This window comes from Prunus dulcis, chromosome 7 (genome assembly GCF_902201215.1).
Source record: "Prunus dulcis chromosome 7, ALMONDv2, whole genome shotgun sequence".
NCBI classification, from domain to species: Eukaryota; Viridiplantae; Streptophyta; class Magnoliopsida; order Rosales; family Rosaceae; genus Prunus; species Prunus dulcis.
Window position 1 is genome coordinate 5,739,241 of NC_047656.1, and position 12,958 is coordinate 5,752,198.

Genomic DNA, 12,958 nt, shown 5'->3' on the forward strand with positions numbered 1-12,958 from the left:
TTCAATCATCTTATTTTGGTGAAATCCACCCTGCCCATTTGCACAAAATCAGGGATTTTTTGGGAGCTCAAGGCCCCCTTTCCCGCGGCTGTTTCAGACTCCTATTTTCAGCCATCTCCTTTCTTTCCTTTCTTCCCTTTTTTTATGGCCAGGACTGATGAGGGAAAGAGAATGAGTATAGATGCTGGTTCGGAGGGCAACTCCTTGCGCGCCAATATCTCTTGGTCTCTTAGATGTTTTGCTTGAAAACTTGTTCCTTCCTTCCTTGCAACCCACGTGGTCTTCCAAACTCCTTCGTGGCTTTATCTTTCAGCCAAAAGATGGAGTCTTTGTTGCTTGCTACTTCTAATTGTATGGGTCTTCTAGGATAGGAAGTCAACCTACCAAACAAATGGGCCACCTTCATTGAATATTGGGCTATAGGGGTTAATTTTAGTGGACTATTTTGATTGGGCTTTTTGGTTGGGTTATTTTCCCTTTTGTGCTCACCCATATATTTGGGCCTAAGAAATGGGCTTGGGTTCCGAGGCTCCCAAGCAACCCGAAACCTCCATTTCTCCAGCCCAAATTAAATTGCAGTGGCATGGCATGGGTTTAGGAGCAACTCAAGGATGACCAGTTAAGTGTCTCTGAAATTACAGCCAGGTTTTTTCCGGGAGGTTGGAAGGGTCACAATGGTCCCCCTTAAAACCCAATCCTTCTTAAACACCGAGGGTGTTGCCTTGAAGAACTTTCCTAGACACTGTAATGTTGGAGGTCACTTACTAGAGTTACCAAGAGTTGACCTACTTTGTGTCACGAAATAGGAGAAAATGTTTGGTGGGTTAGCTCAAGATAACTACTTAGCTTGCGTGATTTATTTGCTTGAGTGACTAGAGAGGCCTGATTTTGCATGGTTGTCATTTGCAAGAGTTGCATTGACTTGCATGCTTGGTTTTGACGTGTATATTTAGCATGTATTATTGGTATTTGGCTTGATGCTTAGCATTGGCATGTATGCCTGATTTTGGCTTGATGCTTAGCATTGGCATGTATGCCTGATTTTGGCTTGTATGCTTGGATGCTTGGCTTTGGCGTGTACACTTGATTTGGGCTTGTATGCTTGGACGCTTTGCATTGGCGTGTATGCTTGATTTTGGCTTGTATGCTTGGATGTTTGGGATTGGCATGTACTGGTAGGATATTTGAAATAAAGCAGGTGCTGGCAGGGTGTTTGAAATAGGGCATGTGCTGGAAGGGTATTTGAAACTTGGCAGGTGCTGGAAGGATATTTAAAATAGGGCATGTGCTGGAAGGGTATTTGAAACATGGCAGGTGCTGGAAGGATATTTAAAATAGGGCATGTGCTGGAAAGATATTTGAAACAGGGCAGGTGCTGGAAGGATGTTTGAAACAGGAAGGTGCTGGAAACTATTTTGTTTGGCATGGAATAGGTGTTGGAAAAAACGTGACTTGGCTTGGCATGATTAGCTTAGACTTGCTATGAGGATGTGGATAATCTAATGGCTGAGTTGAATCAAGATATAGCTTGTTCTGACATGAGAGTATCTCGTATAGCGCATCATTATCTTCCATGTCTTGCTTGACTTGAATCTTGGTTATTGAGGCTTTGGCATTGCTAGTGGTGATTGCAGTGAATTCCTTCCTCAGCCGCCAAGAGCACCATAATCATCAAAAAAAGATTCTTGCAGCGTGGCCTTCTCAATACTTGTTTAGGTCATTGCATGGCGTGATGAACTTAAGATATCCCTTTGTTGTGATGGTGACAACTTGGCATGATGTGGTGATAGCATGGCTTCTTTTCTAGTATTCCAGCAGCTAGAATTGCCAAGTTCTAACATTGTCATTTTCGTGATGACTGTCTTACTTGAAAAGCTTGATATGTGATATCCAGTTTGGTTTGCTTGAAATGATTGCATCAAGTGAAACGCTTGAGTTGCATGGTTTGTGTGGATTGATTCACAAATGCTCGTATTGATGCATGGTGGGTAGAAGAAGAGATACAGGCTTGAGAGCACATAAGAGAGCTGGGCGTATTATCCCCTTGACTAGCTTGGCCTTCACGTGGGCAAAATTGTGTTGCCATTTCCTTTTGAATTTTTTTTTATTTGCAAGTAGCTACTCTCATTTCCTTTCATTTGTCATGGCATGCTTTATTTTCTGATTTTCTGTCATTCTCTTCTTTCTTCTTCTTCTTCAAGATTCAAACCCGTGGGTACTGTGCATCAGTACATAAGTCATATTTCGGAAGCTCGAATCAGAAAACTTCCTTGATGAAAGTTGTTCATCTACTCAAGTAGCCTGTAAAATTTGTAGAATTTGTAGAATTTTTCTGATACCTCAAAGCTGGTCTGCAACTTCTGCATTCATCCATGGCTGGTGAGACAGATTCTGCTTTTGCACGTGTCTTTAACTTATGATGCTTGGATGCTTGCACTTGCTTCACAAAATTTTCTCGAAATTATGTTGTTTATAACATATCCAAAATTGAGGATCATCCACCCATTCTAGTGCTCTCTGCCTCCATTTTACTGAAGCATGTTCATGAGTTGATGTTGATACCTTTGTTGCATGCTTGTTTTCTATGCTTGAATGCCTGAGTTCCTTTGTATTTCCCCGCATTTGTGAACTATAAATCGAATTCTGAGGTTGAGCTTTTGGTTTAGGATTCTAGCTTGGTGATAAATAAGAGTCATATAAGCTCACTTGGGTATGCATGCCAAGTACCCTAGGATTCCGCAGCCCACTCACAAAGGAATATTCACAAAAGGCAAAGACCCTAGGGAGGTCGACTTGATAACCCTCACAATGAGGACCGTGAAGAAAGGCGCTCCGCTGCTCACTTTTGAAGAGCTAGTTCTCCTCGACAAGCTACAAAAAATCCTTCACAAGCTCCGTCCACCAACACGCCGCTAGGCAGCATAGCTGAGAAGGTCGACCTTCACAAATAAACAAGGAAATCAATCAGCATCGCCCAAATTGCGAAGGTCGCCAACATGACCGACTGGCAATGTGTGAGGAAGATGTTGAGAAGCTTGTGAATGACCGACTTCGAGACTTAAAGACCAGAGGAAATTTTGACGATGCACTACGTAAGGAGATGGACCATGTAAACTCTACGCGTTGCACTGTCGAAATCGAGCAGGTTGCTCCCCCGAAGCAATTCTCAATGCCCTCGTTCACACACTTGAAAAGGGATTCCGATCTCGAGAAGGTGTTATGATCCTCTACAAGGCCGACGATGCGCTGATGTGCAAGGTGTTTGCAATGACCTTGCTAGGAGTAGCTCAAGACTGGTTCCACACCCTACCATCGATCAGCAACTTCAAGGAGCTAGCTTACTTCTTCACTAAAGAATACACCTCTTACCGGCCAATCAAGAAGAACCCTGACCACTTGTACAACCTGCACAAGAAGTTCGATGAATCTCTTCGAGTTTACATCAAGAGATTCAAAGTAGAGAAGGCCAACGCGTCCTTTGCTTTCAAGAAATGCCTTCCAGCTGAACACGACTTATACCGCGAGCTGACTATCACTCCCAGCTAGACTCTGGCAGAGGTCTTCACGATCGCAGAATGCTACACATTCTTGGATGACGATCAAATCGCTGCAAAGAAGTCTACCAAGCAAGAAGATCAGCCGTCTAAGCGGGCAAGCCAAAGAAGCGACGGGTTTAGCAACAGGAACAAGGACAAACGCAGGTTGCACCCACAAGAGGACGCTATGGCAGGAGAGAACTACACCGAGTTCACCATCCCTACACATCATATCTTAGCCCAAGTGAAGGACAAACCTTTGGTAAGAAGACCACCACCCTTGAAAGGAGATCCGGACCAAACGCATACTAGAAAATACAGTGCCTTCCATAGGACGCAAGGGCACACTACGAACAACTGCTTCGCTTGGAAAACGCACCTTGAAGAAATCGTGAGAAAAGGTCACTGCACAGAATTCATTGCGAAGCAGGCCATCCAACGAATAGATGATCGTGACACTGCCAGGGAGCCACCTCAGAAGGTCATAAGGATTAACACAGTCCCAGCCGACTTCGAGGACACTAGGCTAACTAGCAAAGAAAAGAAGAGGAAGATCAAACAGGGCACTGTGATCTCCCAAATCTCAATCGACCTTCCACCTGCAAAAGACGGTCATGTGACCGGCTTCCAAAAGAAAGATCTAATCGGCCTCGACATGCCACATGACAATGCCCTTGTCATTAGCATTCAAATTGCTCAGGCCATGGTCAACCGAATCCATGTAGACAAGGACAGCGTAGCCATTATCCTGCAACTGGCGGTCATCCAGCAGATGGGCTTGGAGACGAAGATCAATAAATCAGCCAAATCGTTGACCAGCTTTAATGGTGCAACAACGGTTACCGTTGGCACGATAGACCTTGATGTCTACTCCCCACCTGTAATCAGCTCGCAAACATTCATGGTTATTAATGAGGTCTCACCCTATAATGGCATACTGGGCAGACCATGGATCAGCAAGATTAACGCCATCACATCTGCTATACATCAGAAAATCTGCTACCCAGTGTCGGTCAGATCAACAACGATCAAGAAATGGCAAGGAAATGCTCGGCTCAATGGCTGAAGAAAAGCAAGTAAACACAATTCCTCCCGATGAATCAGGCATCTGAGGAAGGAGAACAGGCAGGTCTCGCTCCTGAAGACCAAGCAGGCCAGAAGCAAAAGGGAATACCTACTCCCCAATAGCAATCAAAGCATCAGGACCAAGTCTAGGGAATCTATCAGGAGGTCTCCCCTGAAGAATGATGGAAACTAGAAGAGGATGTTGAGCTAGTACCTTTGAATCTTGACAAGCCAGAGAGAAAAGCGTGGATTGGCTCGTGCCTAAGCCAGGAGGAGAACGTAAAGCTTGCAGCCTTCCTCAAGAACAACAAAGACGTATTCTCATGGTCGCCATCTAACATGCCCGACATCGACTCGAACATCATCTGTCATCGGCTCCATGTCAACCCAGTCAGTAAGCCAGTGGTGCGAAAGAGACGCAACTTCTCTCTCCAGCAGGTCGCGATCATTGAAGCAGATACCGACAAGCTCCTAGCGACCAGCTTCATCGAAGAGGTCTCCTACTTGGAGTAGCCAGCCAACGTTGTTCTAGCGGCAAAACAAGAAAATGGCAAATGAAGAGTTTGCGTCGACTACACCAACCTCAACAAAGCATTCCTTAAAGACAACTTCCCATTAACAAGAATTGATTAGCTCGTTGATTCAACTTTTCAACACCCAGCTACCTAGTCATGGAAGACGATCCTGTCATTATCTTTCAAGGAAAGGAAGTTCAAACACAATGGAATGCTCACCAACTTCGGGGGTATTATCCATGAAGCTCCTCACCTATCAGCTGACTCCAAGCAAGTGGCCACCCTTATCAACACGCCCCCGGATGCAGGCCAAATAGGCCACCCTCATCAACACGTCCCCGGACGTAGGCCAGACTGGCCACTCTCATCGGTACGTCCCCAGATATAGGCCAAACGGGCCACCCTCATTGACACGTCCTCGAACGTGGGCCAAACTGGCCCTCTTCATCGACACGTCCCTGGACACAGGCTAAATAGGCTAATTTCATCGACACGTCTCCGGACATAAGCCAAACGGGCCACTCTCAATGACACGTCTCCGGACGTATGCCAAACGGGTTACTCATTGACACATCTCCGGATGTAGGACAAACGAGTCACTCTCATCGACACGTTTCTAGACATAGGCCAACCGGGCCACTATCATCGATACGTCCCCGGATGTAGGCCAAACAGGCCACTCTCAACAACACGTCTCTGGACGTAGGCCAATAGGTCACTCATCGACACGTCTCCGAACGTAGACCAAACGGGTCACACTTATTGACAAGTCTCTAGACGTTGGCCAAATGGGTCACTCTTATCAACACGTCTCCGGACATAGGTCAAACCGGTCACTCTCATCGACACGTCTCCAAACGTGGGCCAAACAGGCCACTCTCATTGATAAGTTTCCGGACATAGGCCAAACATGTCACAACCTGAGGAAAAATGTCCTACGGGATATGCAGAACATGCTCGGAGTCCCTCAAAGGGGACCTTGACACTTGTTGAGTTTCCTAAGGAAAAACATCCTACGGGATATGAACAAAATGCCCGGAGTCCCTCAAGGGGGACCTTGGCACTCAAAAAATTCCTAAGGGAGACACACAGTCAAGATATTGGGTGGTTACTCAGGCAGTTCATGAGTCGATATGCAAATTGAAGTTGAAAAAATACCTAAATTTTCATAGCAAGCTGACCAACCAGCTGACGAACCAGCCAAGTTCAACAAAAAGAAGATGGTCAGACAAGACCAATTATTCTAAACAAGAAAGTATACTACAAAAGCTGAAAAGAAATAAAAGAGTCTTCATCTACTCTGAGATGCCAGCAGGAGATCCCTGATCTATAGCCTCTTCAACGTCCGCCTGATCAACCACATTCTCATTACCTCCACCTACCTGATTCGTGATGTCTGTCACTACCTCATCTGTTGCACCTCCCTCTGCTTCATCCTCTTTAGCTACCGCCTCTTCGGCCTACTGCTCTTCATCTCCCTCCATATTCGCAGCATTAACATACTCACTTTGCACAGGGAGCAAGTCAGAACAGAGCATCTCGACGTCTTCATCTCCAATGACAGAAGGGAGCAGACCCATTTGTGTAGTCCAAGTAGCCCAGCTTGTACGCATCTGTGTGTAGGAGCATTTTTTCTTTTGGCAGCTACAAATGGGCTGGGCTGCCGTAAAGAGCGAACTTATGAAATTATCCCTTGTGCCTAAGTTCAAAAATCAAGCCCCAAGAATGCTTCGAAAGGACAGTAGGGCCTTAGGAAACACCCTGGTACCTATGTCACTTTGGATTTAACCTTTCTGGAATCTGAGCTGTTCTTCCATGACCACTCATCCAATTCTACGCTTCAGGGGGAGATACAAAGTGAAGAGCAGAATTGGAGCAACTTCGAAAATGAAGAAATTGTCCTCTGTACAGAAATGATCAATTGTCTTGAGTCTAAAGCACGAGATTACTCTCTATCGAAAAGCGATCAATCGCCCATTCATAGCAATGAATTGCCTGACCCACCTGATCCATGCGAAGATATTTTTGATCCAAGTCTCACACCTACAGACAATACAGAACAACAAGATGAAGACGCCTCTAACTCAACAGTACCAACAGACCAATCTCCTGAGAATATCCTTGAGGTAACTACTCCTACTAGACTTGTTCATTTAGAGAATAAAACTATTTGACATCAATTACCTTTCAGGCAAAATCGTGAGAAGCCACCAAATCGTTATTAACCAAATATTAGCAAGACATCCAAGTATCTAATTGCAAATCATGTATCTACTAAGAAGCTATCTGAACCACTCAAGGCTTTTGTGCATCAGTTGTCTGCTTTCCATTTTCCAACTAAGGTCTCTGAAGCATTGAAAGATCCTAACTGGGTCCAAGCCATAAAAGGGGAGATGAAAGCTCTTGAGAAAAATCAGACTTGGACATTGGAGACTATACCATGAGGAAAAAAGACTATCGGATGTAGATGGGTGTTTACTGTAAAACACAATACAGATGGATCTATCGAACAATACAAGACAAAACTTGTGGCAAAAGGGTACACATAGACCTATGGTATACACTATGAAGAAACCTTTGCTCCAGTTGTAAAGTTAAACACTGTCAGATTCTTATTGCTCCTTGCAACTAATTTGGATTGGCCACTACACCAGTTTGATGTAAAGAATGCTTTTCTACACGGCGAACTCACAGCGGAGATGTACATGGACATTCCTCCTAGATATAATATTACTCAGACTGGAACAGTTTGTAGGTTACAAAAAGCATTGTGTGGATTGAAACAATCATCACGTGCATGGTTTGGACGGTTCACCATGGCAATGAAGAACAATGGTTTCAAACAGTGCAACTCAGATCATACTCTATTCTTGAAACATCGAAAAGGGAAGGTAACAGCATTAATAATCTATGTTGATGATATGATTATTACTGGGAATGATAAACAGGAAATATCACAACTACAAGACTATCTGGCTACGGAGTTTGAGATGAAGGATCTAGGTGGACTCAAGTATTTCTTGGGAATTGAGGTGGCTCGATCGCAGCAAGGCATATTTCTCTCTCAAAGGAAATATGTCTTGGACTTGTTGACAGACATAGGAATGCTAGATTGCAAACCTGCGGACACTCCTATTGTTCAGAATCATCATCTTGGAGAATATCTGGATCAAGTTCCAATTAACAAAGAAAGATACTTAAGGTTAGTGGAAAGATTGATTTATTTGTCACATACTCGACCAGACATTGCTTATGCTGTGCGCGTTGTCAATCAATTTATGCACTCTCCAAGTAAAGACCATATGAATGCAGTTCTTCGAATACTTAGATATTTGAAGTCTGCACCTAGAAAAGGACTTGTTGACAGGACCCGATTCTAATTCCACTTTGGAATTCGGGCCGGATCCTGTGCATGTCCGACACTTGACGAATGTCGGGCACAAAAGACTTTTTTACCCTTCCAATTACAAAATAAGATTTAAAATTTGCCTGGACTCCTACCGAAAATTTGGCAGTCTCCCCTGTAATTTTTTCAAAACCCAAAATTTCCACCTGTCAAACGAACAAATATTTACATCCAACTGCCAGAATAAGTAAACAAGGTATCCAACAATTCTGGTTTTCGACTATGACCAGATATCAGAGCAGTTACTAAAATATACAAGAAATTAAGCGTTTTACAACAAAATCCTACATTACATAGGTGGCGCGGGAGCTAGGAGAAGGCCCGGTGGTAGATTCCTGTGCACATCTACTGCTTGGGGGTGCAAAACATTTGAAAGTGTGAGTGGACAAAAATAGAGTTCTAGAAAACAGTGTATAAACATAGTAACCCCACTGTAAAAATAGATATGAAAATCTGAATATTCAACTGTATTTGAATTATGCTAAATTCAAAGCACTCACAGATTTATATACATATATACAATCACATTCAAAATCAATAAAACTTGCATGAAATCACTTATTTTACTTTAAAACTACCACCTAGGTGTACCCCTATAATTCCGTCAATTCTCCTGGCAGGTCTCGGCCACACATAGTCTATCCAAGCCGCAAACTGGTAGGATTCAGGGGACCGCAGTCAGCCTGATCCGCTGTCAGGTCTCGGTGACACAAAGTCAACCCGAGCCGCAAACTGGTAGGATTCAGGGGACCGCAGTCAGCCTGATCCGCTGTCAGGTCTCGGTGACACAAAGTCAACCCGAGCCGCAAACTGGCAGGATTCAGGGTACCGCAATCAGTCTGATCCACTGGCAGGTCTCGATGACACAAAGTCAACCCGAGCCGCAACTGGCAGGATTCAGGGGACCGTAGTCAGCCTGATCTGCAATTCTGGCTGGTCTCGATGACACAAAGTCAACCCGAGCCGCAAATCCTGGCAAGTCTCAGTGACACTAAGTCAATCCGAGCCGCAAATCCTGGCACTCATGGTGGTTTAAAATAAAATATTTTTGAAAAGTCTGATAAATAACTGTATTTTGGAAAATCTGAAACTATGCTGCCTTTTTATCTGATATAAATCTCAAACTCTGTTTTCTCTAACTCTTTAGCATAATCAACTAAGCAGCATATAAATAAGATATTTAACTTCACAAAGCTTGCTAGGAAAAATCACAATTAATAAAACTTATTCAAGATCAAATAATGAAATTCATTTATCTAAAATCATTTATAAAAGAAAAGTCCACTCACTTCTGGTCCAGGCTAGCTGAACCTCTTGAAGGTCCCTCCTGTGGGTCTGTCTGGCCCCGAGTACCTGATTAAACCATGAATATTTAATTAATAAAACTGCTCAATAAAAGTATTAATTTAAAACCCTGACCCCTGGCTCCTAGAAATGCGTGCACTTACTTTAAAGTCATTCCTATGCCCACTTTAGCATTTCAGACGAGTAAAACTGTCTTAAAAGACCTGAGGCTTCACTAAGCGATAAACTGCCATATCGGTCGATACGGAACCCCATGGGTTCCACGACCTCCGATTGCCAAACTGGGAATCCCTAAAGGTTCCTCACAAAGAAAAACCCATATTCTGCTAGTCTAGTCCGAATTGGACAGTCGGATTGACCACAATCGTGTAATCGCATAATTTCCAAACCCTAGCCCCAGGGTTAGCGATTTCGGAGTATCCGGGACTCCGATTCACAATCCGTTGAATCCTACGCGATTATGAAATTATGTAGAATAACATGTCTGAAATTGGGTGCAATCCAACGGCTCAACAGTACTGAACCCAGAAATCGCACAATATGGAAAATCCGTTCGAGGCTCAAACGGTATCCAAATTGAGATCCACGAAATTCTACGCGCTCTTGACAACACGAGGATCGCAATAATACACAGTGTCACTGCACTACCCTCACCCACGCGCCGCCACAAGCGCCGGCAGCGGTGGGTGTCTAAAGCGATAACGCCTTACCGGAAAAACTCAAAACCATAACTCCAAACTCCTATCCTAGGTATAACACCACATTTGGAACCACTTTTGTTCTTGGACCTACCCCGAAAACTGGCCGAAAACGGCCTATCACGGAGGCCGAAACTCGGCCGAATTGAAAATCGAAAACTGGGCGATCTACGGTTAAAATTGATGCAAACCTATCCAACCATCAGCTAGAGCATCAAAAATAGGTAAGAATCCATACCTTACTCGACATATTTGGAGGAGAATTGAAGGAGAACGAAGGGTTGGAAGTTCTTGCAAAATCGGACGATTTTTCGTCCGATTCCGACGACTGGTGAATGGCGAGCGGCGGGGAAGGATAGGGACGTGACGGCGAGGGCGAGGCGGTCAGGTTGGTACCGGCGCCGTGGCTCGAGGTGGCCTGTGGCAGCGGCTGGGTCGAGTTGCAGGCGGCGGCGCACGCGGGAGGGAAGAGAGAGAGAGGAGACAAAAACTGAGGGAGAAGAGAGAGAGAAGTGATAAAAATATGATTTTTTTGGTCCAAATTACCGTTTTGCCCTTCATGGTAATTTGACCGTATTTTCTTCGTTGCAACTCCAATTCGAGTCCACTCCATGTTTACTGACTCGTTTCGTCGTGCTCTACGCAACGGTGTAAGTGGAATTGTCAAATTCCTTTTTGGTCAAAAAGTCAACTTTTTTCCCAATAAAATATATTGAGGGCAAAATTGTCTTCCTTCAAAATAAATTAATAATTAAATAAGAATTTTTGTTTTGGGTTATTACACTTGTGTTCTCAAAGCATGGTCATCTAAATATTGATGGTTATTCAGATGCAGATTGGGCGAGTAATGTAACAAATAGAAAATCCACATCGGATTACTTCACATTCGTGGGAGGTAATTTAGTGACATGGAGGAGCAAGAAATAGAATGTAGTAGCTTTATCTAGTGCAGACGCCGAGTTCAGAGGCATGACTAAAGGGATTTGTGAACTTCTTTGATTAAGAAAGTTGCTTTCTGAACTTGGGTATAAACCTACATCCACAATGAATCTCTTTTGTGACAACAAGGCTGCTATAGCCATTGCATAGAATCCGGTTCAGCATGATCGTACTAAACATGTTGAGGTGGATCGACACTTCATCAAACAGAAACTTGAGGCTAAAGTGTTTCAGTTTCCTTTTGTGAAATCCAAGGATCAATTGGCGGATATTTTGACAAAGACGATTTCTAGTAAAGCATTCCACAATTCACAGGATCAATTGGGCATTGGCAACATCTATGAACCAACGTGAAGGGGAGTGTTGGCGTGACTTGTGGATATTGACTTACTTTCCTTACACACCAAGAATTCCTATTATAATTGTAATTGATTTACTTTAATTCATGATTTCTTACTGTAAATAAATTTGGGAATTTATTATTTACTTGCCCATTCAGGTTTTGTTGTATTATAAATAAGACCTCCTACAAAGAGAAGAATAGATAGAAAATTCCCACAAACAAATATTCTCTCATAGTTTTCATATTTTAGCAGTTCCCACCCCAGGGCATTAATTAATCTCACGCCCCATGGAAATTTCAAAGAAACCATTCATCCGGAATGCGGACTTCCGCGTTCCTCTGCATACCATAATATCACTTGTATATAGTAAAAAATAAAAAAATAAAAGAAAAAGAAAAAGAAAAAGGAAGTATGCATGCCACCGGTACTGATACTAGAGCATATTTAGTTCATTATAGTGACTCCAAAGCATATTCAGTAAAAGGAGACGATTTTCCTCCTGTTAGTTTATTCCAATGAAAATTATACAGTAAAACCCAAAATGGTCAACCAATGAAGCTGATTTATTCTGGAGAGGGATGTGATTTTTTTGGCTGTTGAAGCTGATTTTTCTTAATTTTTGCTTTTTTTAATTTTTTTAAAATTTTAAAATTTTTTTATTTATATTTTTAATCCATGTGGTATCCACCTCAACAAAAAAAAAAAGCCACATCGGAGCAGCCACGTCATCACTTAACGCCTCCACTAATGGTCTGACTAATGTAGTGATTAATTTGTATGTTTTACAAAAGGTCGAATATGCCCGTAAAGAATTTAAAAGGTTTGGTACTAATTTGAAACGACCCCTAAAAGTTGGGTGCTTTTATGTAGTTAATCCTAAAAAAATTAAAGAGAGAGTATTTTAGAATCAAATGTTACCAAGAGAAACATATGAAACTGAGAAACCATGCGCATCCATTAAAATTCTTGCAATATTATGCATTGAAATGGATATGTTAGAAAACATTAAATATGATAATATAATTAATGATTTTGAGAAATTTTAAATGATCTTTTGTTATTTTGTAGATGCATATGATTTTGGTTTGCCATGATTAATTGTGGAGGATATTGGTGATGAAGAATGTAGACACTTGAAATTTAATTTTTT

General features: G+C 42.7%; 1 protein-coding gene across 1 annotated transcript; it reads left to right on the plus strand.

Moving 5' to 3' along the window:
• Positions 1-3,723: 3,723 nt before the first annotated feature.
• LOC117635252 lies at positions 3,724-4,602 on the plus strand. The gene has a single exon (XM_034369601.1). The coding sequence runs from the start codon at positions 3,724-3,726 to the stop codon at positions 4,600-4,602; it is 879 nt and encodes a 292-aa protein (XP_034225492.1).
• Positions 4,603-12,958: the final 8,356 nt, after the last annotated feature.

Excerpts from the sequence above, each read along its gene's own strand:
- LOC117635252 (XM_034369601.1), top strand. The coding sequence starts at position 3,724 with ATGGCAGGAGAGAACTACACCGAGTTCACCATCCCTACACATCATATC.